This window comes from Patella vulgata, chromosome 3 (genome assembly GCF_932274485.2).
Source record: "Patella vulgata chromosome 3, xgPatVulg1.2, whole genome shotgun sequence".
NCBI classification, from domain to species: domain Eukaryota; kingdom Metazoa; phylum Mollusca; class Gastropoda; family Patellidae; genus Patella; species Patella vulgata.
In genome coordinates this window covers 64,482,715-64,509,423 of record NC_065881.2, presented here as the reverse complement: position 1 = coordinate 64,509,423, position 26,709 = coordinate 64,482,715, and the positions used below count along the sequence as shown (strand labels likewise).

At 36.2% G+C, this 26,709-nt stretch overlaps 1 protein-coding gene across 1 annotated transcript; it reads right to left on the bottom strand.

Moving 5' to 3' along the window:
* Window positions 1-668: 668 nt before the first annotated feature.
* On the bottom strand, window positions 669-26,709 carry LOC126816403 (pyridine nucleotide-disulfide oxidoreductase domain-containing protein 2). Its single transcript, XM_050542891.1, has 16 exons — window positions 26,553-26,709; window positions 25,446-25,465; window positions 24,100-24,193; window positions 23,491-23,564; window positions 22,726-22,881; window positions 18,813-18,966; window positions 16,966-17,027; window positions 16,694-16,791; window positions 15,497-15,638; window positions 14,006-14,137; window positions 12,347-12,419; window positions 10,773-10,929; window positions 9,518-9,672; window positions 7,015-7,121; window positions 3,917-4,037; window positions 669-1,331 (listed from the first exon to the last, which is right to left on the bottom strand). The coding sequence occupies exons 1-16, from the start codon at window positions 26,671-26,673 to the stop codon at window positions 1,255-1,257; spliced, it is 1,743 nt and encodes a 580-aa protein (XP_050398848.1). The 5' UTR covers window positions 26,674-26,709; the 3' UTR covers window positions 669-1,254.

Sequence of the window (26,709 nt, the reverse complement as noted above, 5' to 3'; positions counted from 1 at the left end):
CGTCACCTTGTCCGTCGGTCAACAATTAGCGATATTTAGCGTTTTGAGACTTTCCGTTCCGGAGTCACCCCCATCGTGAACACGAGACTATAGTTTTTAAGGGATTTTTTGTAAAATTTGGTGTGAAGCATTAGGGTCATCGCTTCCTATGAACATTCATAATCCACAGCCGTCCGTTCCTGGGTCGCCCCGTCTTCATTAGCCCAGGTTAGGAGCAGAAAAGTAGGACGTTAAACTCCATTTCATTTCATTTCCTGGGTCGCCCCACCCCCTTCCTTGGTTGAAGCAGTCTGAAAGCGATATATGTTAAGAGATTTTAATAGATTTTTTTTTTCAGATTAGGTTGAAAGAGATTATATTTTTTCAAGGATCATAGATCCTTATCAAATCTGCTCAACAACATACAAGTTTTCCTTTCGGATAAGCTGCAGTTGAGACAAAGCTGCCATGTCAACGTATTCCACTCTTTTAAAATTAATATCTGGATAGATGGATAAATAAAATAGTACGCGTCGACGCCGCATGATCTGACGTAACATGTAGACCTATACTGCACGTGACCTTAAAGGTCAGTCATCAGTTATGATTTATAGAGATAAATAAAGTCTTTCGCCTTACCGCTATGAAACAGATTGCATTTGAATGATTACACAAATACTGTATTAGTATTTTCTCTATTTATTTCGATCATCAAACTGTCTGTATGTATGTTAAGTGATTGAATTAATGGGTCTTTAATACAACGAGGGATCGGACTGTTCGAAATATTTCATTTCGTTAGTTTCTGAACACAGTAATAAAATATAGATTTGTCGGACCTTTGAATTACTCAATGAAAGATGAGTGCTGTCGCTCTCTTTAACTTTAACAATCGAGTAGTCTGTAACAGCATTTAGCTTTCAAAACTTGTTTTGGTTAAATTGTCTGGATTCTATGAAAGCATAATCATGTTTGTGGAAATTTGGAGGAGACATTTTTCTATCCTAAGACGGTCACCTTTAGAAAATAAAAGTTATATAATTAATGGGGTCATACAAACATATTGTTGGTGTTGCTTGGCGTCTCGAGCACGGCTCCCAATATAGTAAATGCATGACAACCTAAAGGAAGGTCCTAGCCTATGTAATCTAGAATCAATATTACATGATTGGTGTAACCGTGTTACTATATTAAAATATAAGACGGAGGAGGTATTTTATTAGTCTGTGTAAATACAATAAACATTTCCTAGACGAAACATAAATTGGCCAAATTTCATTTCCTCAATTTCTTGAAATCAGCCAGAACTTTTTCTGCCGCTAATCGACCCGGGGCACCCATCACACCCCCACCTGGAAAGGAAATAAATACAAATAAATCTACATGATTTTTATTAGCTAAAGTCAACATCAGAATCTTAATACACACACGGGTGGTAAAAGACAATACAAAAGTACCGTGAAATCCCGATTAACGACCAACTCAATATTACGGGCTACTCACGAATACGACCTTTTCTTCTATATTCTTTATAACATAATATAGACAGGAGCAGAAGCTATCTTGTTCAAATATATCAACGACAGATCGCAACGACAGATACACCCAAGATTTCAGAAAGGTGGTAATCAAACACGGACTAGTTTAGGGTATCAGGGGAAAGTAACTATTTGTTGAACAGACGTGCGTGTTCACTAACTAATCTAGACATATTGGAATGAACTACAGGCGATACCTTGGTGAATAACTTACCAATCCTTGGGTTTATTGTCGATATATAAAAGTATATACCAAGTTCCATCAAAAGAAATTAAAATCGGACAGAACATATTCACTCCAAAGCAAGTATAAGCTAATTTGTTTTACTAAGTCAAGGGCCATAACTCAGTGAATAATTAACGTGGTCCGTTTACATTAGTATTCATCCGAAATCTCATAAATATGAAACTCGGTGCTAAGTTTCATATAATCGATAATGAATTTAGATTCCACTAATTATTTAGGTATTTTCACTAGGGCGACAGAAACCGTATAATATGGTGCTAGATTTCATGGATTCAAAGTCGCATACCAGTTTCATTAATCATTTTTCATTAGAAACCTTGGATAGACTCTGTGACTTATAGATAACAGTTTTTATGAGGTACGGCGCACAGGCTATACAATCTGTCACGCCCACAGAAATCCTTATTATGATTGACGATATGTGAGATATTTGTTATATGAGTAAACAATGTTAATTCCATTGAAAACGAACACCTTTGAAAGGGGCTAAATTGCTAATATTTGGGACCTAGAAATTGACACAAATGGGTCGCAACGCATATAATAATGTTAGATGAATGTATTTAAACAGATTTACATTTAACCGTTTCTGTTTTTACTGTAATTTCTAAACAGTTATGTTCGCCGAAATATGCCAGAAGTCTCAATAGAATGGCAATTTCTAGCGTCTGGTTATTCCAGTTTACACCGATAATATTTATTGCGCATGCTCTCCAGATAAGAATATGACGTCACCGTTTGACATGACTTGTGCAATATGCCTAGGTGACAAATAGCGCTGAAACGCATTATGGTACACGATTCGTGTACCAATCGTAAAATGTTTATTTTGTCTTGAATATTGGATATCAGAAGTCCATTTTTGCCCGATTTAAATTGACAAATAAATGGTGTTTTCAATGTCGAAGATTTTGGATGATATTGAGTTAGCTACTTTAAGAGTATAGTCTCAATGTTTGTTCCTTGCAAAACACCCATGCACTTTTATAGAATTAACAACGTTTCTCGTATTATTCTATACGTTCACATCTTCAAATATTGATTCTCGAAATTACACGTATGTCGTCTTAGGTCAATAGACAACACAGTAAGTGCTAATTTATTTACTGCGTCATTAGTGAGTTGGTTGTAGTTATATCACCATGCTAAAGGATGACACACACACATTAAAAGAGTATTTTGTCGAACTATGGAGAATGATACTGCCCGATAGAATTCTCCTGACGTGAGAGACAATCCATCGCCGACAAAACATCGTGAACCCTTTGTTTAAACCTTCTATTGATTGGTTTCGTATAAACAACCCACATAGCATGTAACCATACAAGTACGAACGTACTATGGGCAAGGAAATGACCATGTTGTTTGATGAAATTTAAAAAATCTAATTCACCAAATAGATTCAGAATTGTTCAAAGAACAAACATGCCAATTGGAATTGATGGAGCCAAAGAAGATGAAGAACAAGATGAGTAGCGGTTAATGACCAGTTCCTGGTTGGTCACAAGGAATTATTGTGCAAGACACGACCACAGGAAGTTATCTACCATCGTGATAATGTGGGGGAGTTTTAACACAATTGTGCTTAATGGGTCAAGCAATGATGTTTTACATATTGATGACTTTTCACATTTTGCTTTCTAGTTCCGTACAAAATATCATTATTTATCTCGGTTCATTTAGGTTTTTTTTTCAAATTTGTCAGTAATGGTGGTAATAAAGACAATATCAATAAGAAATAATTCTCCCTGTAAATATGATAGAAAAGTAATTGGAAGTAGTGAAGTGACATTAAATATTCCAGAATGGAAAAAAAAAGTTACTCTACTAATTCCTGTAATTGCCCAGACTCGTCTATAACGAAGGTAAAAAAAACCCCAGACGTAAACATGTTAAGAAGAAGATTCCAACTAAGTCTTAGAATTATTTGAAAGACAATAGAACATTATGTATTCGTTCTCGGATAAAATAAAAGATAGTACGTATTCAAAGCTAGCGTCTTTTTGCTAAAAATAAAGCTTATTATGATTACTTTGAACACTTGACGTGTTGCAATTAATTCAATCTACCTCTTTAACGTTGGACAATAAGGGATAAAGCCAGAGAAGAGGAGCTCTTCGTCTCCGATAGAACACTAGATAAATATAATTACCAGGATGGGAACCACTTCCACACAAATAAAGACCGGACACTGATGATCTGTAATTAGATATATCAGACAATGGTCTTGCGAAATAAAGCTGGTCAAGAGACATAGCTCCGTGAAATATATTCTGAAAGAAATCAAGATGAATATTATTAGATAAAAGGGAGTCACAGGCAAGGGCTTACAAGAAGAACCAGAAGAATGGGGTTAAGATTGTTATCTGGTCGCAATCTAAATGGGGGACACTTGGCTTGTCAGTGAACAACCCAATAATTCAATCTATGACAAATAAATTTCTTTTAAGTCCTACAATCAAAACCAATTTTTGTCCATGGTGATAATTAAACAAGATAGTAATCAGTTGTGGTTATTTTGGTAGAAAACACTTACAGCAAGTATCGTAGAAGTATTATTGGATTCATTACAAGCTTTTGTTTACGACCGACAAGATACCCCAAACATCAGTCGATATTTATTAATTTTCTGGTTTTTGGGGAATATCATCTGTACCTGTTCTCTTCTATTTTATATATTTTTTTTAAAATTTATCTTGTTTTACCAAATACTTTTATTTTATTATTTTATGATATTCTATCTATATTTTTTACATCATGTACTTATAATCACATGGTTCATGACTAAAGGAAATATATATGAATAAGTGATATTATGATCCATACATCAAACCAATATAAATAGATAGATAACTTTCTTTTCTTTTCTTATTCTACAATCGGATGTGGACATTCTGTTAGAAATTTTAAATCCGTGTTTAACCCACTTCTATTCCATGTTATTTAGATTAAAGCTAATTTCAGGTTATTGTTTGTAAATCTTCAGACTAATGACTTTGATTTATAGGATAATAAAACCAGATACAAGACGCAGATTACTTATATGACATGTGATGTGTATCGGAAAGTCGCTAGTTATCGGTTGAACCAGTGTCCAAGGAATTCCGCTTTGAACCCAATTAAAAACAAAACTGCCTGGCAAATTAAGAAACATAAGCCCACAGCAGCTAAGCCGCCCGACTACCCTCAAAAGTTGTCGCTTATTTATTGCGTTGTAGTTGGTGTGAGTATGTACAATTTATTAACCAGCGGTTGCCAGCCAAGATACGCCCACATTTTGAAAAAGATAAGTAGAAAACAAACAAAAAAATGCGATTTTCCGTACAATCAGGGGCCATAATCCAGGAAATTATAGCCTGAAATACGCGAATATCGTAATGGACTTAGATATTTGGGATATAAAGTTATAGTTTAAGTTCCATCAAAATAGGATCAAAATTGTGTCCTCTAGATGGTCCACAACCTTGATATACCATATATTTACACTATTTGCGTACGAAAGGCGGCCAATTTGTCCGGCAGTTTTGGTCCGATTTTCACGAAATTCGAACTCAACCATCATTATAGTGTAACGGTGATATATTCAAACGGTTTTTTCAATCGGATAAAATTTATGATCTCTAGAGGGACCACAAGTTAAAAACGCGCCTTTTCGAACAGTCAAGGGCTATAATTCAGGAAGTTACATTCCGATAATGCGTGAATATCGAAAGAAACCAAGATCTTTGGGTTATAAACAGGTATTTCAAGTTACAACAAAATCAGATGAAATTTGTGACCTCTAGAGTGTCCACAGGCTAAAAACGTGATTTTTCGTACGATCAGGGGCCATAATCCATGAAGTTTCGATCCGATGTTTCATCAAAATCGGATCAAAATTATGACCTCTAGAGGGTCCACAGCCTTGATATACCATATATTTACATTATTTGCGTACGAGGGGCGGCCATTTTGTCCAGCAATTTTGGTCCGATTTTCACGAAATTCGAACTCAACCATCATTAGGGTGTAACGGTAATATAATCGAAGGTTGTTTTTTTTTAAATTGGATAAAAAGTGTTACCTCTAGAGGGACCACAAGCTAAAAACGCGATTTTTCGTACAATCAAGGGCGATAATTCTGGAAGTTACAATCCGATATGCGCGAATACCGAAAAGAACCAAGATCTTTGGTTTATAAACTGTATTTCAAGTTTCATAAATCGGATCAAAATTGTGACCTCTAGAGGGTCCACAACATTGATATATCATATATTTACACTATTTGCGCACGAGGGGCGGCCATTTTGTCGGGCAGTATTGGTCCGATTTTTAACGAAATTCGAACTCAACCGTCATTACGATGTAACGGTGATATATTTGAACGTTGTTTTTTTTTAATCGGATGATAATTGTTACCTCTAGAGGAACCACAAGCTAAAAACGCAATTTTTCGTACAATCAGGGGCCATAATTAAAAAAGTTACGATCCGATGTGCGCAAATATCGAAAGGAACCAAGATCTTTGGGTTATAAACATGCATTTCAAGTTACCTCAAAATCAGATGAAATTTGTGACCTCTAGAGTGTCCACAGGCTAAAAACGTGATTTTTCGTACGATCAGGGGCCATAATCCATGAAGTTTCGATCCGATATATGCCAATATCGAAAGGAACCGAGATCTTTTGGATATAAATCTAAATTTCAAGCTTCGTCAAAATCGGATAAGAATTGTGACCTGTGGAGTGTCCACAAACAAATTGTGGACGGACGGGCGGACAGGGGCGACGACAATATAAGTCAACATGAAAATGTGGGCGTATAAAAACTGATTAATTTATGAAGTAATTGTTTGAAATTAATAAATTTGATTGTCTTCCTAGTTGGCATTATTATATAACACACGTACCTTTAAAGAGTTTGGGAGGAAACCAGAAACTTTAGCCTACAGAGCATTCACAAGGTTTTAAACATTGATTATGGGCGATAACTCCTACAGTAATTATCGGAAATCGTTGTACATTTCAAAACCATTGATTGATGACTTTATCTTGTGGGCGGACGGATGGGTGGACAGTCTCTGTAATATTAATCAGGCTACTCATTCAACACTTGCTATTGACGTCCATGATATTGAGTGAAATTTTACTGGTAGCATCATATTTACATAATCTAAAATCCTGTTGAGGCGGTATAAGCATTTCACTCATTCAGTAATTCATTCAAATAGAGGGAATGACTTTTCAATGTAGAATACACAACAAACATACCCCTCCTGTTAATCCTAGAATACTTTCTAAATCTGGTGGTGTGAGAATATCTCTACCAATAACACTATTTGTAAATCCAGGGGCATATCTTTCGATACATTCAAATACTGAAAAAAAGTATTGATGTACATGAATATCATATCGACAACTTTCTTTATGTACATTCATTTTGACAGCTTTTTTATGGGTATTAATGTTGACAGCTTTCTTTATGTATATAATTTGGAAAACTTTCTTTGTGTACATCAATGTTGAAAGCTTCCTTTATGCATATTAATGTTGACAACTTTCTTTATCTACATTGATGTTGACAGCGCTCTTTCTGCATATTAATGTTGACAGCATTCTTTATGCACATTTATGTTGTCAAGTTTCTTTATTTATGCATATTAATTTTGAGCGCTTTTTTTTAATTCATATTAGTTATGCATAGCCTGGTTCTTTTTCGTTATTATTTCACCTGGCATTCCTTTCCATATTATTACTACTTAACATGGTACTTAACACAAACCTACATTACGATAACACTGACAGTCAAATTGGATTAAAATCTACCGAAAGAATCCAATCGGTCATATACTGCAAGATATTTTCATCAAAAATAAATCAAAACATGAATTTCAATCAAATTTACACTTTTAGATTTGACCTAATTAAAACGGACCGTTGTTTTACTTTGTTTGCAAATAAAAATCGGAATTTGTAAATGCACCACAATATTATACGGGTTGATCAAATTATGTAATAAACAAAAGCCTGTAAAGCCAAATAAAAATCTAAATTGGTGATTGTCTGAATAACTGAAGAGACGGCACCATATTTATCTCAGAAATAATTTGATATCACGAACAGGATTACTTCTAAGCTGCCCATTTGTAGTTGCTGTAAATGTCCTATAAATGGTACCACCTTATTTGGTATTATAATTACCCATTTTTCTGTATCGTAAGCCATTGTTAAAGTACTTGTGGTCTCTCATTTTATTAGGCAAAATGTGAGACAACTGTTACAAAAACTAAAAGTGCAACCATTAAAGTATTTTTCTATTTCATCCACGTAACGATTCTGCCTATTAGTACCCCATGTTACATTTAACAAAACTTCGATTAGATGGGACTCAAGCATTATATATTATTATCAAACCAGACTTCATGCATGTTATATATCCTTGTGCCAAACCTGGCAGTTGTCCATTTACCTTTAAATAGATGTAATGGTTGGATGCTGAAATTTTCTGTTTAAAAGCCTGCTAATTTCTTTTGTAACAAAGCATACAACAAATAATGTCAATTCAAAAACATTCATTATATTTTTTTTTTTTTTTTTTTAATAAAAACAGGATATTAGTCTCGATCCTGATCCATAATTATTCTAAAGAAAATGTTTTATAACAGATTTACTTACACAATACCGTGTTAAAATATTATAAACTCAACTCATAATTGAATAATGGCATTGGTTTTAAGGAAAATGAATTAAGGGAAGTAATAACTTGAAATAAGAAATGAATTACTCTTCTGCCAAAACTTTTTATTGGGTAATTTATTAGCCTGCGATCGTTATATTTTTTTTCTAGATTAATTCTGTTTCCAATTTAAAATTTGTCTGCCATATATTTTATGTTTCTCCGTAACATAAAGAATAGATAAAATGATATGCCTGCAGTATAGCAAATAAGGGGCCATGACTTTTGGGTGTAAATATAGGCAATAACAGTTGGAGATCATTGGAAATAAAGAGCACCCCAACTTGAATGAACATTAGTACTCACTATGGGATCATAGATTTATCGTCTACAGCGTCTACACTGTCAATGGGGCCAATAATTATAACCATGTAAGTACTGGTAATTATCCACTCCAGTCTAATTAAAAGTACATTGCAATTTCATTTGCTTTATTTCTTTAAGAATGTCGGAATATATTATACTCTAATCTAACCGAATTTCTATCATAGTTGCGGTATGTAGGTGACAGTTCTGTATCAACCAGTCATGTCAGACCCCTATTAGATCCGATCTTGGGTTTTCTATTCCCATACCCCCCCCCCTCCACACCACAATGCACAGCAGTACACTATCAATACACACAGTTTGATTGGTCGATATGTTCACGTGAAAATACCAGTTGTTAAATGGGGTACAACATAGCAAAATAAAACAAAACGCAAATGACATCAGAATTTAATCAGATTTCTAGTCACTGAAAATCTTCGTTTCATAAAAATAGATTTTACTTTTCGTGTCAGTTGGATGATAAGATAAGCCCCTGGATCACCCACAGGATTTTTCAAAGTAACTAAGGGCAATAACCCTAAACATAATTATCGGAAATGGTTGAAATGCTGCCTTCTTCTTAGAATATAAATACCTTATAATGTGTGAGAAAAAAAAACAATTGGAATATCTGGATTTTAGTCTCTGGAGTGTCGACAGACAGGTCACGATATGCGACTGCATTTAAATATGACCTAAAAAATCGCATTTTGTTGACCTACAACTTACCTAAATCAGCATATTCGTCTTTGGTCTGTGTATCCCACTGTCTGCCATCAGCTAGAGTATATGGTGTATATTGAGTAAATAATAAAACAACATGGCTACCCGGTGGAGCAATGGTGGGATCTAAACTAGAAGGTATTACCATTTCTATTACAGGTCTGAAAATAATAAACTGTATCATTTTTTTCTTTGCATTTACCAGATGATTGTTATACGTAATAAAGTGTTATAGCTACATTGTATTGCAATAACAAGTAGATCAGCAAAGTTTTCCTGTATCTATTCTCTACGTATTGAATAAAGTAAAGCGGATCCACGCAGTTCAAGGTAACAAAGTTTCTATTATTACTTTGCAGCCCATACGACATGAGAGACCACAGTATTCCAGCGGTAATAGTAAAGGCACTGGACTAGAATCTCCCAAGATTTTCTTTCAAGTCCATTGGCACTTGACAGGGCCATGCGTCTCCGAGTCTGACAAGCTGCCTGTTTTTTCGGTGAACAAATTGGTGTGTACGTATAACAACACTTGGACTTGGATAAAGAATATGTGCTATGTGCAAATGTCGCTGGTACTGGCCGGGCAAAATTCACTTCCTTGGCATCGCACATTTGACCATAGACAATCAATTGACCGTATGTTTGGCTCAAACTTGAGCGAAGTATTGTGTTGATGAGACGTTAATCCCCATTCCAGTTTGGTAGCGAATTGAAGAATTATTCAGTTTTTTAATGCTTCCCGAGCCTAAAATGCAAGTCTTAACACTTTTCTACAATGCACGTAACCATTGAAGCTAGCTAGAACGTACGAAACTAACATCGTATAGTAATGAATTCATACCAGAGGACCTGTCCACTTGTTGTCTTAAGGCGCATTACTCAATTATGTATTTTTTAAAAATGTGCATGCCTTGAAATATCTCACAAGAGATCGTGATCATGTTTTAAACAGCACATATTTTATTGTCGGTGACTAGTGTGAAAATAGTTTCATGTCAATTGTATTTAGGGTCACGACTGTCGAGTATGTATTTTTAATAGTTGATTACTTTATTACTAAGTAAAGGGAGACTACAAAACCACTACGTACAAACAGTACAAAACCACTACGTTCATAAAGTACAAAAACATTACGCACAGAAAGAATACAAAACGACGAAAGAGTACAAAACCGATTATTGGTACACAAGGTTTACAGACAATTGTTGCAATTTTGGTTCTCGAGAGACAGAATACCAAGGAACCTTTAAATACTTACAGCTTTGAATAATGACCATTTTGAGCATCAATGAAAGCCCTGTGAATTAAAAGACTATCTTCACAATTGATATGGATGGTTGATCTATGGTGTGGCATCACAGAATCAGCAGTAGTATTGGGATCTGCAGTAAAGTTTGGAATTCTGTTCACAGCAACTGAAAAGGAAAATGTACATTGACTGATTGGAAAATAGAAACATGTATTATTTTTAGATTTGAACTTTATAATGACAAGGTGTTTAAAGCTTTGCTAGGGCAAGGTGGCTTACATAATTATCATAATTGGTTGCGCATGCGTAGTATATCTCCAGGACTTCTGTCATAATACCATTGAAAAGCATTTCCAATAAGCGGACAAAGGTAGTGGCCCATAGATTAATGTAAAGTAGGAATAGGACTAATTTCTGAACGCCACATATTCCCCTGGTCATTTCCATTTAGTTCGCTTACAAAACTGCATATAGGCTAACCTATAGATAAATTGGTACAACTATGATGACTCGTTGACTAGAATGGCAGTAAGTACCGGTGCGACGAATCGCGCACAATTATAAGTAAGGGTGGTATTAACAGTTTGTGTTAGAGATTATTATGGGTGTAGTCATAGTGGGTGTTAGGATTGTAGACATAGCAGCAATTTATTACCCCCCCCCCCCCAACACTGATTCAACGATGAAAATGTATATGCATACCCATTTACGAGGTCGAGTTTTTAAAAAGTGATGAAAGGCAATAAGTCCGACAGTAATTATCGGAAATTGTTGCAAATCAATATGATTATTTGCCTAGGAGCATAAACAGTGTGTTTCATTTTCAGAGTAATTATTTGACATGTAGAGAGTCCATAAGGTTTTTCAAAATCATCAAGGGCCATTGCCGAATAGAAATAGACTTCTACTTCTCCCAATCTTAAACAATGTGTATAAATTCCAGATGATGACTTTAGCATCTAGAGTGTCCACAAGCAATTTTAAACGCCGGGTGGGCGGACGGACAAAGATGACAACATATCACCAGATTTAAGTGGTCAAGGGAGGGGTGGATACATCACTACGTAATATTCTAAAGTAGGCCCTGTCTGCGATATCACCCGGATAGAAGTGGACGTTACATCAAGATATTTCACACATTTTTTAGTAGAACATAATCTGGCTGTTTATACTAGAAAGTGCCGAAAATAAGTATATCAGTATCAGTATCGCGGTAACATATGGCAGTTAGAAAAGGTTTGCAGATGCATTTTGAGAGCATCTGATATGCAAATTCTCACTTCTCCATCAAATTCTCTTTTACTATTTAATTACATAATGATATCATTACAAAGTTCCATTGTATCTCTACTACCCTGTACAGTTTAAGATAACACATTTTCTACGATTAACTTCATTTCATGAGAGGCTTCAGTATTCAAGCGGTAAGGATACTGAACCCTCGACTAGCTAGATTGTCCCGAATTCAAATACTGTTTTTATCCGATTCAGTACGCATTTTTTTTCAGTTTAGAAGCAAGATCATAGCTTTGATTTGCAAACCAGCTAACAGGGGAAAATGCTGTATATGGTTAATATCTTACCATTGATTTTTGTTACTGGTGATTTATAATCTATCTGTTTTACTGCTGATGTCAGATATGTAGGTAAACACGCCTGTCAATACAAACAACAATTATCTATAGCTCTACTTATAAAATAACGATTACTGCCTAACATCTAAATCAACAACAATTAGCATCACTTACTCCAAATGGTGCCAACTTAATACATTGTTACGAAGGGACATTCTTTGCATAAAAACAATAATGATAAGATGCTTGGAGAGAGAGATTTTTTCAATGTCCATCGGACAGGATTCCCGCTGATAATCAAGACAACAAACACCAGTATAGTGCAATAAATATATATTCTCTTCAGAATTTAATTAAGATATATATTAAATTTAGATTTCTGTATATTATGAAACAATCCCATGCGACAATACAATAATAAATATCTGTTCTATATTAAGAATATATTTCTTTCCTTTTTACCATCCCGTTTTAGCTGCAATGTGAAACTGGTTTTGACATTTCAGATAAAGAGAGGGAGAGAGAAATGTGGTTTAACGTCCACTTTACACAAACTAGGTCATTTCGGGACTAACACATGGTTCAATTTCATTTCAATCATCTGATTGCGCGTAGGGGTCTTTAGCAGGGAGGAAACCGGCATTTCAATTAAAGATATAAACGGAAGTTATTATTCTGTCGAAAATGTCATTATTTAACGATCGAGATTGATCCGTTAATTATTAAAGATACACAACCTTGTATTTTTTTTTATTTTATTTATTTATTTTATTTATTTTTTTTTTTTGGACCAGGGACTCTTCCCTAAGCGTTTCTCATCATCTTCTTGATATTTATGGCGGCGACACTCTTAAAAAAAAGCCTTACGCTCCGCCAATTCATGTACGGTCGACATGATATGCTCGTTACTAGGACAATTACGCATAGATTGACGGACTTCGACGTCACAATCCAACAATGTCTGTCACCCTTTCTAAAAAGTGAGATTATTTTTTTAAAATCATTATTCAATTCTCAATCATATTATTCAATGATTTAAAAGCTGAAAGCTAACTTTCCAATTTACAAAGGACGCCATTTGTTCGGAAAGCTTACAAAAATTGTGATACAAACTGAAATTATTAATTTATTCGTTGTATTTATCTTTGTTTTAGTGTTGGTGGTGTGTGTGTGTGTGTGTGGTGGGGGGGGGGCTTTAACTATAAACTAGTTCAGAAAGAATGTCGGTTTATTACATAGTGAATTAAAATGTAATTCCCCTTAATGTACTGGAAAGTCGGGGTGACAATTTTATATACTACATACTTAAGTACGAAGATAAGCTTATGGCAATAAGATTACCATTATGTCATTTATTAAAGGTGACATTATAATACAACAAGATTTGTTTAGGTTCTTATAGCATTAATCTTACCGGTATGTCATTTATTAAAAGTGACATATGGTTGTGTATAATTTAACACGGTTTGTTGGTTTGAAAACTTCTCAAATATCAATATAAAAGAACTGTCTTCAACATTTGTAAAAAGTGCAGCCAGAACCAAAATATCCGTTGAAAAATTACAATTCATGATATACGAGACTATCTTGTTTACCTGTACTAGTTCGATGCGACCATAATAGGCAATCGAGAAACAATAATTGGTCCTAGGCTAAACCTGAACCTACCTGTGGAACTAGATCTAGGTAGGTGACTTTAGCTGTGGCATTAGATAGAACCATTTTAGATTTTATTTCTGTACCATCTTGTAACCCTACTCCCTTTACTTCATTGTTATCTATAATTATTTCCTTTACAGTCTGAAATAAAATTTTATAAAGTGGAATGTACTCTAATCGCAAGAAAAGGATTTAATGCCTTTTTGCGTTTAGTTAGATGTACTTTATAACATCCCAAAATTTACAAGATTTTGCGCACCGGAAAGCGGTAAAAATAACTAAAATCCAAGATGGCCGACATTCGCCCAATCAATATTCAAGCAAATCCTAAATGATTGGTTGAAGACCCTGTATTATGAACATAGGTATGATATCAAACTTTTAGAATGTCATTCAGTACACCCCAAACTCCAAACAACCATCTAAAAACATTGTCTTGCAATTTTTGAGGGGTTGACCCCGTTTTTCCATGCACTATTTAGCATTCTCAATCCTCATTTGCTCAGTCGGTGCAGAAAAGTAGCACGTTAAACCCCATTTCATTTCATGATATGTGTTTCATAGAGCAATCTAGTCGAAATGTCGTATTATTGCATAGAGAGGGAGAAATGGTGTTTAACGTCCACTCGACACAAACTAGGTCATTTCGGGACTAACATATAGTTCTGTTTTATTTCAATAATTCACTTGATCGTTGGGGTCTTTAACAGTGAGAGAAAACTGGAGGACCCGGAGAAAACCCACGAGGTTGGAAAGGCTACCCTACTCCTTTTTACGTACAACCGGGGAATCGAAACCACGCCAGTTGACTCAATGACAGACCCTATGATACAACGCTCATTCGCTAACCATTCGGCCATCCAACCCTCCCTTATTCCATAGAACCGAATCTATATACACAATGGATATCACTCATTGACATGAAATGGGGTTTAATGTCCTGCTGTTCTGCTCCGACTGGGCTAATGAAGGCGGGCATATGCTATGACTGAAATTTTGCCCGAACAGCGGCGCTACGGCGTACTTTTATATCGAATTCCAACTGCCAATGGATCTTTTACGTGCACGTCAATGTGTACTCGGGGCCTCGGTTTTTCGTCCAATCCTAAAGACTATACATTGTCCGTTGCCGGGCCCTCGGTCCTGCACCACTGACAAGGGGGACCTGCGCCGGAAAATCCCGATGAACTTTCTCGGCCAACGCAGGGATCGAACATGGAACCCTCCGGTTAGCAAGCCAACGTCTTACTGACTTAGTCACCGTGGCTCCCCTTTGACATGAAGAAATGAAGATGTTATGATATCAATGAAAAGAAAGGAAATGAAATCCATGTAGTGTGCAATATTATGAGAAAACCTTTTCCCGAACAGTGGCACTACGGCCTACTCTTACGTCGAATTCCAACTGCCAAAGGTTCTTTTACGTGCACAGCAACGGGTAGATGGTACCTCACTGACCAGTTGAAATAACGCCAGAAGAATTGTGATGTATACCATTACCTTGTCAGTTAAAATCGTCGTTCCGTGATCTTTGGCACAATTTGCTATAGCATTGGAAACTCCTCCCATTCCACCTTCAACGTATCCCCACGCGCCTTTAACGCCCTCTAGTTCCCCCATAACATGATGCAATAACACGTACCTATAATTAAAGAGAATATGGTTTTATTTGATTATATCTAGATTTTAACAACAGTTGATGTCTGATTATCTGGAAAGCTTTTTCAATAGGTTACGAATAGATCACTATTCGCGAAGCAATGATAACGAGCATTATTGGGAAAGCGTGTCAATACGTTACGAATATGAATGTTATCGATTCAATAGGTTATGAATATATCTATTCTAGAAGCAGTAATAACGAGCATTATGTAGAAAGAGTATTCAATCGGTTGCGTAGTATTATATCACTCGGAGCAAGTTTAACCAACAATATCAACAATTATGTTGCGAGTGTATCTTCGATGCGGCACATGATTCAGATGTCGAAACATATTGGTGTCGGAAAATTATCAAAATCTTCGATGTTCCGGATACAATACACCTTCTCTCCTGGCCTTTAAATATCTTATAAACCTATAACGGTAAATTTCTTTGGTCTTAGGGGTATATTCTATGCTCGGAATAACTTGCGGTCTAAAAGTCGGGGCGACTTTGGATATATACAGGGGATTTTGGAATTATTCTCCTGAAAGTTTTTTTTTAAACCTGTAGCGGGTTATTCTTCAAGGGTAGCGTTTTTTCTATAAGAAACCATGATATAAAGGTTTTTCTTACTGGGAATCTAGGATATTCCCATTTTACGTACATGCAAACATAGGCGGTTTAAGGCAAAGTCCTCGACTTCGGTTATGCTCGGGAAAAAATACTTCAGAAAAAACCTCGGCCTATCGGCCACGGTTTTTCTTTATCTCGGGTTATTTTGTTCCGTCTTTCTTTCCCCAGCATAACCCCAGTCTCGTGCTTTATCCTACACATTATATCCGTTAAAAATATAATGATAAATAAATTAATTGACAACCAAATTGTCTGTATTTGGGCTCTACCCCCTACGCCCCTTTTCTTCGGTAACGATAAATCCACAAACCTGGCTCAGTGGAGAGTCCCACAACCTGTAAGCTTAAACAAAACCAAGGAAAACGCCTAGTTTTATTGGATAACATGGTCGAATTATAATGCGAATGTTAAGAAACCTACCCACTTCCAGGACTATTAGGGCTCAACATGGCACCAATCACAGAATCAGTAGCCAAAGTTGCTTTCAATGGTTCCGATTCAAACCATTTATCTAAAACCTGAAACAGAATCTTGTTATGTCAATTTGCTTGCATTTTATTGTTTGCCATGACAAAACAATTAAATGAAATAATTTATTCCAGAAATTCTTTCTATGATTTTCTAAATTCATCTAAACCAAGGACACTATTCTGGATAAACGGTGGCTTAGATTACACTAAATTATACCATACCTTCTGTGCTGGTGCTGTAAGTAATTCATAAAGGTCTGGTATATCTTTTCTGATCTTCTTCACTGGAAATATTCATATCAACTTGATTTACATCTATGTGAATTTTGCTTTATATAATAAACACTAATTTTAAGAAATGTGTTTTATTACCCAACAAATAAAAAACATTTATTACCCTTTAAACTTTTAAAGAGATACAAATTTAAAGCTTTTCTTTAATTAAGAATCGAGTCGCTGGCAGAGTAATCAAACTAATCCATATGGTTCAGTTGTATTTCAATAACCCGAAGAAAGCCCACTTGGTTGGACAGATGATCATACTCCTTGACTCAATGGCATACCTTATGATCTAAAGTACACCCGCTAGACCAATCAGCCCCGTGACAAGGAGTAGGGTCGCCTGTCCAACCTCGTGGGTTTTCTCCGGGTCCTCCGGTTTCCTCCCACTGCTAAAGACCCCTACGCACAAGCGCATTATTGAAATAAAATTGAACCATGTGTTAGTCCCGAAATGACCTTGTTTGTGTCGAGTGGACGTTAAACCCCATCTCTCTCTCTCTCTCTCTCTCTCTCTCTCTCTCTCTCTCTCCAATCAGCCCACACCACCTTCTTATTAAACCTATAACTTTTATACATCACTCAAACGGGCATCTAGACAGGTTCATAATACAGTAGTTCATTTCAATACCAGGCAGAAGTATCACTGAAATTTCATTTGAAGCAAAATATAGAGGGTACATGGCCCTGATTATTATAGAGAAAGATTGCGTTTACCCCTGGGCATGTTTAAAGGACAATATTGGTGCCAGTCATTATCAAATATGTGATAGAACTGGTTAAACACGTTCCAAATATTATTTTATCACAGAGATCATTGCTACGATAGATGAGTAATCAATGTTTCAACAATAGGAAGTGACGAACGCAAAAGGAAAACACGAGTTATCCCTCTATATAACTGACTGAAGTGACGGGTGATAGATACATGGGCGACTTTCTGCTCACTAATAATTCCTTCGAAGACCAAAAGTTGTTGTATGGGACTGTGAAAGGATATCTGACAATTTATAATTAAACAAAATTGACTGTCACAAGATAAGAGAACATGAAAAAAAATAGAAAAAGTCCGTGCATTATCATGTTTTTATAGGTATAGAATGAATAAACACCCTTGAATGTACGGACTGTTTCTATTTTTCTCGTGTTCTCTTATCTAATGACATTCAAATACTTTTTTGAATTGTCAGATATACTCTTACAGTCTCATATAACAACTTTTGGTCTCCGAATGAATTTTTAGTGAGCAGAAATTCGCCCATGTATCTGTTATCACCCGTCACTTCAGCCAGTTATATAGACGGATAACTCGTGTTTTCCTTTTACGTTCGTCACTGCCAATTGTTGAAATATTGATTACTCATCTATCGTAGCAATGATATCTGTGATAAAATAATATTTGGAACTTGTTTAACAAGTTCTATGACTGGCACCAATATTGTCCTTTAACTAATCGCCTTTAACGCGTTATATGTAGCAATGTTTATAATGAGTTTATTCGATTACTAGAACCTATAAAATCTTAGAATAGTTTGAAAAAATAGTATGTCATTCAAAGGGCTACAATTAGATTGGGCGTAAAGATCGAATTGTCCAATCACACATAGATAGCACTTCTACATCTTTGGCTATTTCCACAGTCGGAAGACATTAATTACTACAGAATCTTTTATTGACACGTTATTTTTGGAGAAGTAATCATTTAAAAGTAGGTAAATTGTTCTAATTACACAACTCATCCCTGTTGGCTAGATTTCGGAAGGTTTACATAAATCAAACAAACTACTTACACATTGATAAAAATGAATAAGATGTAACGAGATCGCCTCTTCTTTCAGACCAAGACGCCGTAGATGGACCAGGTAAGTTAATTGGTGGTCGATCTAACAGTGGTTCTATACAACTTACAAATCTTGATAACATATCTTCATATAGAACAAACTTCTACAAAAATAATACAGGTTAACAAATAAAGCCCCAAGCCAGATGACCAGACCATAAACGTAGAATGCGATGTGAAAGCAAAGTGTCATATCAAATTTGTAATCTTGGCAATTTATAACTCTTATACCGATCAAATCCAAGTTAAGATATTCTGCGGTTGCTTTAATTACATTTCGTCTTTTACTGATATTACTTGTTGGGAAACATCCTACGATTCTATCTTTTTTCAATTCTGCAAAGTTAGGAAATTCGTTGTTTCACAAAATTTGATATCAAATATCAAATGAAAAGTATGTAGACAATATCTAAACATTAGGAAAATTTACTGATTAGAAAGTGATACTCGTTATATCTAGAAATACAAGCGGTGTCAGTAGCTCAATCTAGCCAGTATATAGACAAAACGAGCATTCTTACAGTATTGCTAAAGCAAGAGATGTCGCCTTGGTAGCCATGGTCATCGACCGGAAGTGCACACTTCTCTTGACTAGAAAGTTCCGGGTTCGAATCTTTGCATGGTCCGAAAAGAACTTTGGAGATTTTACAAGCTCGGTTCTCACTTTTCATGGATGGCACCCGATCGACTGACAAGGTATATGCAGTGTAGTCGTTCGGAAAGTCTAAAAAAAAGAAAATCCGACAGCCACCGGTGCAGACATTGTGTGTAAAAGAACCCTTGGCAGATGGTATTCGCAGAAGAGTAAGGGGATTTGAATTTCGTCATATGTATAGTTTACTGCCGCTTATACGCAGGAAGTGTGTTGCTGATAAACCGATAAAGCCCGTGAAGATGAGGCATTAATTAACTTCATAATGTCACTCCTGTTCCGATCCCCCCACTGCACCAACACTAATTAGGAAGTAGGAAGTATGTCACCGATAAGATGACAAGCACATTGAAGATGAGATGGCGATTAACTTTAAAATGTCACTCTAAATTAAACATCTCCATTGTCCACATCAAACTTAAGAATCAGATAATGATTATAGAATCATTTACACTCATACTTCCTTATGGCTGATTTTAACGGCGGACAATGAAATAAACCTAGTTTAACTATGTGCTCACACAATAGGACTATTAAAACACATGTATAGCCATTAAATGGAGTTAATAAAAAATAAGATATTTTTTTTTTAAAAAGTAGTCATGAAAGCACATAAAAATGGACAGGGGAAGATTATAACTATTCAAAAAAAGTAGGGGATATTTGATTTTGGGGGCATAATACTAAAATATGCAAATGACTACGAAAAAAGTCACTATAGAACCTAACAGAAGAAACATTTCCAGTTACATGTGACGCCCAAACGCACCAATAACTACCGCATGGAATGCAGGTGATGCTTGGGATCATCATGGGGGTCCAACCCAAGATTTGCACGACTCTGACTTTGAATGTTACAGTCATTGTGGCATTGAATTCCAGGGTGGAAACATCAGTTTAATTGTTTTAGTGACCAGAAAACAAATTTTGATATGCGTCGGCTTACCCAAAATGAAAGGTTACGTGTCCTTGGCATGCTACAGATCGGCACAACACAGGCGGTTGTGGCGCGGACGATGAATGTTTCTCAGTCTGTCATAAGCAGGCTATGGTCCAGATACCGTGATACACAATCTGTACAGGACAGACCACGCTCAGGTCGACCAAGGGCGACAACTCAAGCCCAGGATCGATTTATCCGTACCTTGGCCTTGAGAAATCGTGTCATCACAGCAAATCAGATCAGCGCTCGTCTTCAAACAGACACTGGTGTGAGAGTGAGTGGCCAGACGATTCGGAATCGACTGCATAGGGGTCACCTTCGCGCCCGACGTCCTCGCGTGATCCCTTGTTTGAGAGATCATCACATTCAGGCAAGACGTCGTTGGTGTAGGGATCGTCAACACTGGGATAATCGACGCTGGAGCAATGTGATGTTTTCAGATGAGTCAAGGTTCACTGTTGATTTTTTGGACAGACGTAGGAGGGTGTGGCGTCGTCGAAACGAGCGCTTCCAAGACGTTAACGTCATCAGACATGATCGATTTGGGGGTGGTTCTGTTATGGTGTGGGGAGGCATCACTGTTGCTGGAAGAACGGCTTTACATGTTGTTGCAGGGCGTGTTACAGGCCAGTACTACCGGGACAACATCTTGGCAGTCCATGTTGTGCCGTTCGCACGACATCAAGGCCGCCGTTTCATCTTCCAGGATGACAACGCAAGATGTCACAGGGCCAGGATCGTTACAGGTTACCTCCAACAACAGAACATCACCACATTACCTTGGCCAGCACTGAGTCCCGACCTCTTCCCCATCGAGCATGTCTGGGACATGCTTGGACAGAGGTTACGTCAACGTCAACAACGTCCTGCCAATGTCCAAGAACTTGCTGCTGCTTTGCAACAGGAATGGGACAATCTGGACCAAAATGACCTTAGACGTCTCATTAGGAGTATGCCACGTCGGATCAATGCTTGTTTGGCAAACAGAGGAGGATTTACCCGTTACTGACTTGGTTGTGATGCTGTGGTAACTTTGCTGTTTGACCCCGGGTATCATTTTACCCTTATAATGGTCGGTCTGTGCCTTACTTAGTCTAACGATCATTTGGAATAAATCGATGAATGTGAACTTCATTTCATTTTGTCATTTGTTTCTTCGTCAGTTTCATTAGGTGACTTTAATAACACTTAAAAATCAAATATCCCCTACTTTTTTTGAATAGTATAAAAATAAAAGTAACCAAAGAAAAAAAAATAACAAAATATTTACAAACCATTTGTCAATATTCGAATCGCAAATGACCATTTTTGATGAGTTATTAATTGGCATTTTGGGGAGGGGTTTCCGAAAGAATTTTGCATCGTTCCGCACCGCTTGGCGTACAAGACGTGGTGTCCGCTACACTTTATAGATTCAAAGTAAAAATAGCCTCAAACCAATAATCTTCAACAAATATTTCATAATTTGTATTGAAAAAAAAATAGTATGAGCCATTAAAATATTCACCGAACGGTTTCTCTTTGTGGTAATGCGTTTTACAGTTATGTACAACAGTGGTCATGACATTACCCACGTAGCCGTTGGATTTTTCAAAATCATAGAATTATGCGGTAAGGTTTCAATTTTATTTCAATGTGGATTAGTTAATTATATGTTAAGCTATATAGCGTAGTACTTTTAGGACTGGATTAATTTAAAATTAAGGGAGCTACAGCCTGTAACTTTTGTATGACTACAAAACCTGCTCAAAGGAAGTGGTAGAAGTCAGTAGTGGGGCCATTTCTGGGTAGCTCTGTGCCCCCGGACAAACTGGTTTCCTTTGGGCCCCCATCGGGTGACGAATACATGACGAGAAAATAAACTAGTTTTTCTCCTTGGATTTAGGCCATTATATTTTTTAGTGGATGTGAAGGTGAAATTTATTTATTTTAAAAAAAAATATATGTCAATTTTTCCGGCGGTCCGAGGCCCTTACCGCCCCAGAATATGCGACTGTTTATCAGACTGAACTTTACATGGGCTAAAATATATTCGCTTTGTCACAATAATCATGCTTTGTTTAAGAACCATTAATCAATGTTACCCGTGAAAATTGCTAAACAAGAACTGATCTGATTTTCATTCGTTTAAGAACCATTCTTATTACACTGAGCTATAGTTCTCGATAAGGATTATTCTTATCATGAAACAACTTAAGCATTCGGTCAACCTTTTTTAAAAAAAACCCAACAAAACCTAATCGATATGAAATAATAGTAATATTAAACCTTGGCATCTTTGGTTGAAAACTGTGCTATTTGTTGTTGGTTTATTTGTTCATCCATGCCTAAAGTCAGTGAAGTAGTTTTACCATTGAGTCCTCCCGGTTCGATGAGAGGGGTGTAAGAGCTTGGATTCCTAAGATACACTTTTAATCCATATTTCTGAAAATATACAAAACCAAAAAAACCTATTTAAAGGGGGAATTGGCAATTTCTTTGGAAGTCTTCGCCTATTGGTGACAAATCAAATTTGCCTAGCCATTGCTGAAATATACAGTACAGTGCCTTTAGCTTCTATTTTACGAGTGGTACAATTTTATTCAGTGGTTTCTAATAAGTTACGCTCGTGAAAAAATACGTCAGTATACGAATCTATGGTTATTGAAATATTTCAGTCTACAAAATTAATTGAATTTACTTTTACTTTCTTCGTGAGAGTGATAATTCGTTCCACTAAAACTCAACACAAAAAACGAATGGTTGTCGCAAATGCAAAAGCTGTGAAATGGTTATTAATAACAATATCTTTGATATTTAGTGATTTTTTTATATCATGATTTATGTCATAGTGTACACGGATCATATTTTTGAAACATAAACACATATAAAAAGAGATTGAGATAAAATTTCTGTTTATCTCATGTAATGTATGAAACTAGACCTCTAAGATTTATAAGTCTTCGGATATATAAGTCTTTTTTGTGTTAATAATTCGAATTTGAAGAGAAGGGCTGTCAAAGTGATATAATGTTTGACAGACAAAAAACATACCTTTAGCTCTAAATCTGTCATTATCTGTGGCCGAAACAAACTCAATAAATATGACGCCCTTGAGAACTTAAAACCTAAAATATAAAAGAAACATTAAGATTTTCAGTGATCTTTAATAATAACCTTTCTGTTTCCGATTACCCGGGCTATCATTTCCCTTCTGTTTGGCTGATCATAAGAGAAAGACTATTCAGTTCTTCTCAAGATATTTTATGCAGTTTTATTATTTTTTATCCATTTTTTTATTTTCCTGAAAGGCTTTGACAATTCTTAAAGTAACTACATGTATATCGATATCAATTTATAAATTCTATATAATATGACGTCCAGACTTCGTCTAGAGTTAAACATACCATATTATGGTCATCTACAAGCTTATTGAATCTTACAAACCTCCATATTTCTCAAATGCAAGGTTTTTAAACTCTAATTCTTTAAATGGTAGTCTACCAAAAAAAACCTAATTCTTAAATTGACCGGCTACCAAAGTGACGGGAATCATTCAAGAATATTGCAAGAACCGAGGCTTAAACTGTTAGAATTTCCAAACTAATTTACATATACAACATGGTATGATTAAAGGCTGGCACATGATAAAATTTTACTTACCAGGGATAATCTCTTCTGTTACAGCAGCGCCTCCTATAACATGGCGTCTCTCAACCACACAAACATCAAGCCCAGCTTTCTGCAGGTACGCTGCCTATAAATAATATTAAATAATATTAAATAATATTAAATAATATTAAATATTTAGTATACTAAATATTTAATATTTAATATTATTTAATATTATAATATATTTCTCATTTCGATATTTATTCCCCGTTGACTTATCTGTCTGGTGGAGTATCATTTCTTATTAACAGTAGATTTACTTTACATTTAAAACGATTAATTTACTGTCAAGTTTCAACACAGTTCCGACGCCAGAGGTATGATTCGATGTTATTTTAGAGTTTTCTGTCTAAAGTGTGCGAGTGGGTCTTAACAGTGCCAGTAGATGTATTTCATATTTGAAGTGACTCAAAGCATGTTTCAGGAACACTGAGAATTCTCGGGATTATAGCATATGGAATAATAAGGGGGTGGGGCTAGCCCCGCCATCACATTTTGGTATTTAGGATTTATTTGGAGATACTTATGTCTGGGGGTGAGGTGATCGAGGGGCTTACTCCCAACAAAATGTGATATTTTGGCTTTATCTTCACACCTCTTTTTATTTTTGGTCGAAGCCCTCTATTGGTCGATTTCAATCAATATTTGAAGTGACTCAAAGCATGTTTCAATGCAGTGGCGACGTTTTGTTGGCCCAGGGAAAGTGGGCTACAAAATGTCAAAAATTTAATGTATGAACTTTTCATACCAAGCTAGTCATATTTAATCTAAATGGGCTAATTTGCCCCTTTCCGGTCGATGTTTATATTCGGGACAAACCCTAAATCGCGTAAGGACTCTCCAGTTTAAAATCCTATAGAAATGAAATGAAATGAAATGAAATGGGGTTTAACGTCCTACTGTTCTGCTCCTAAACTGGGCTAATGAAGACGGGCATACGCCATACAGTGTAATGTGAGGGAAATTTTGCCCGGGCAACGACGCTACGGCTTACTCTTATATCGAATTCCAACTGCCAAGGGATCTTTTACGTGCACGCCAATATGTACACGGGACCTCGGTTTTTTGTCCCATCCGAAGGACTAGACAGCTGTCCTTGTCAGGCCCTCCGTCCTGCATCACTGACATGGGGAAACCACGCCGGAAAATCTGGATGAACTTTTTCGGCCAATGCAGGGATCGAACACCCGACCTCCAGGCTAGCGAGCCAGCGTTTTACCCACTTACCCACGTGATCCCCAATCCTATAGAAATTATGTTTGCTTTTTTGATGAAAGTGTGACTTATCTGTATCTAAAGATTGCATATTATTATATTTTATAGAAGTGAAGTCTTACCGCCACTAACCCATTGTGTCCTGAAATTATGAAAAAAAAAAAAAATAAAAGTACTAGAGTATTATGGTTTGATCCCCGTTCGCCATCTACGTCATGATGGTCAGTCCATAAACGATTGGTCCAGTGGATTGTGTAGTGAATTAGGCCTGATGATTTGTAGCCAGAATATATGAATGGGGTTTAGCGTTCTACAGTCTGCTCTGACTAGGCTATAATGAAGACTGATATACGCCATACAGTGTGCTGTGGGGGAAATTTTACCCGGACATCGGTGCTAATTAATGCATACTCTTATATCGAATTCCATCTGCCAAGGTTTGTTTTTAAAACACACGCCAATGTGTACACGGGACCTCGTCCCATCTGAACGATTAACGACTATTCCTTGTCCATTGTCCGGCCCTCCTTCCTGCATCACTGACAAGGGGGAACCGCGACTGAACATCCCGATGAACTTTCTCGGTCAACACAGGAACCTCCAGGTTAGCGAGCCAACGTCTTACTCACTGATCCACTGTGGCTCCCTCATAGTGAATACTTGTAAGCTCTATTTTTCATATTGTTGCGGACAATCCGTCCACGTCAATTTTTCTTTTTTTGGTTGGTTATATTTGCCATATAGATAAATAATGTGCTTTTCTACTTTCAAGGCGAATTGTCAACATTGACCGTTTGCGTAAACATGATATAATAAAATCTTGGCTAAAACTTGGGGTATTGCATGGTTATGAGCAGAGTAAAAAAAAGCAATGTTGGAAGTAGTTATTAATCGAAGGAATTTTGGTTTTATTGTTTTGGCATCTTTATTTATTACCTGTCTTACGGACATAAATGATTTAATTGACCGGTGATTCAGCAACACAGATGTGAACAAACCATTTGGGCAATACGTCATCAACATAGACCAGATAAATAACATTCTCTGTTGGGCAACTGTTAAATGCCGAACAAAAATAACGGTAGAATTAATGTGTTTGATTCACTGTTTCTAACACTCCTTTGACTTTTTAAAACTTTACTCAAACGTGTACACTAATAGGTGGCAGTTTTATAATACATATATGTACATATATAGATAACTACATTGTAGGTAAGTATAATATATACCTGCTCCTATAACAAGGGCATCATACGATGACTTGATAGACGTAGAAACATTACATTGAACAACATGGCACACTTTCTGTCCAAACCTATTCAGGAAAAAAGTGCCATTTCGAAAATACATGGCGTGGCTTATTATACTGAATTACTTTATAATGTA

Coding starts and splice junctions, on each gene's coding strand:
- LOC126816403 (XM_050542891.1), bottom strand. CDS start 26,673: ATGTATTTTCGAAATGGCACTTTTTTCCTGAATAGGTTTGGACAGAAA. Junction 14,138..15,496: donor CGACGATTTTAACTGACAAG/GTAATGGTATAC, acceptor ATTTTATTTCAG/ACTGTAAAGGAAATAATTAT. Junction 4,038..7,014: donor TTCTAGGATTAACAGGAGGG/GTATGTTTGTTG, acceptor GATTTCTTTCAG/AATATATTTCACGGAGCTAT.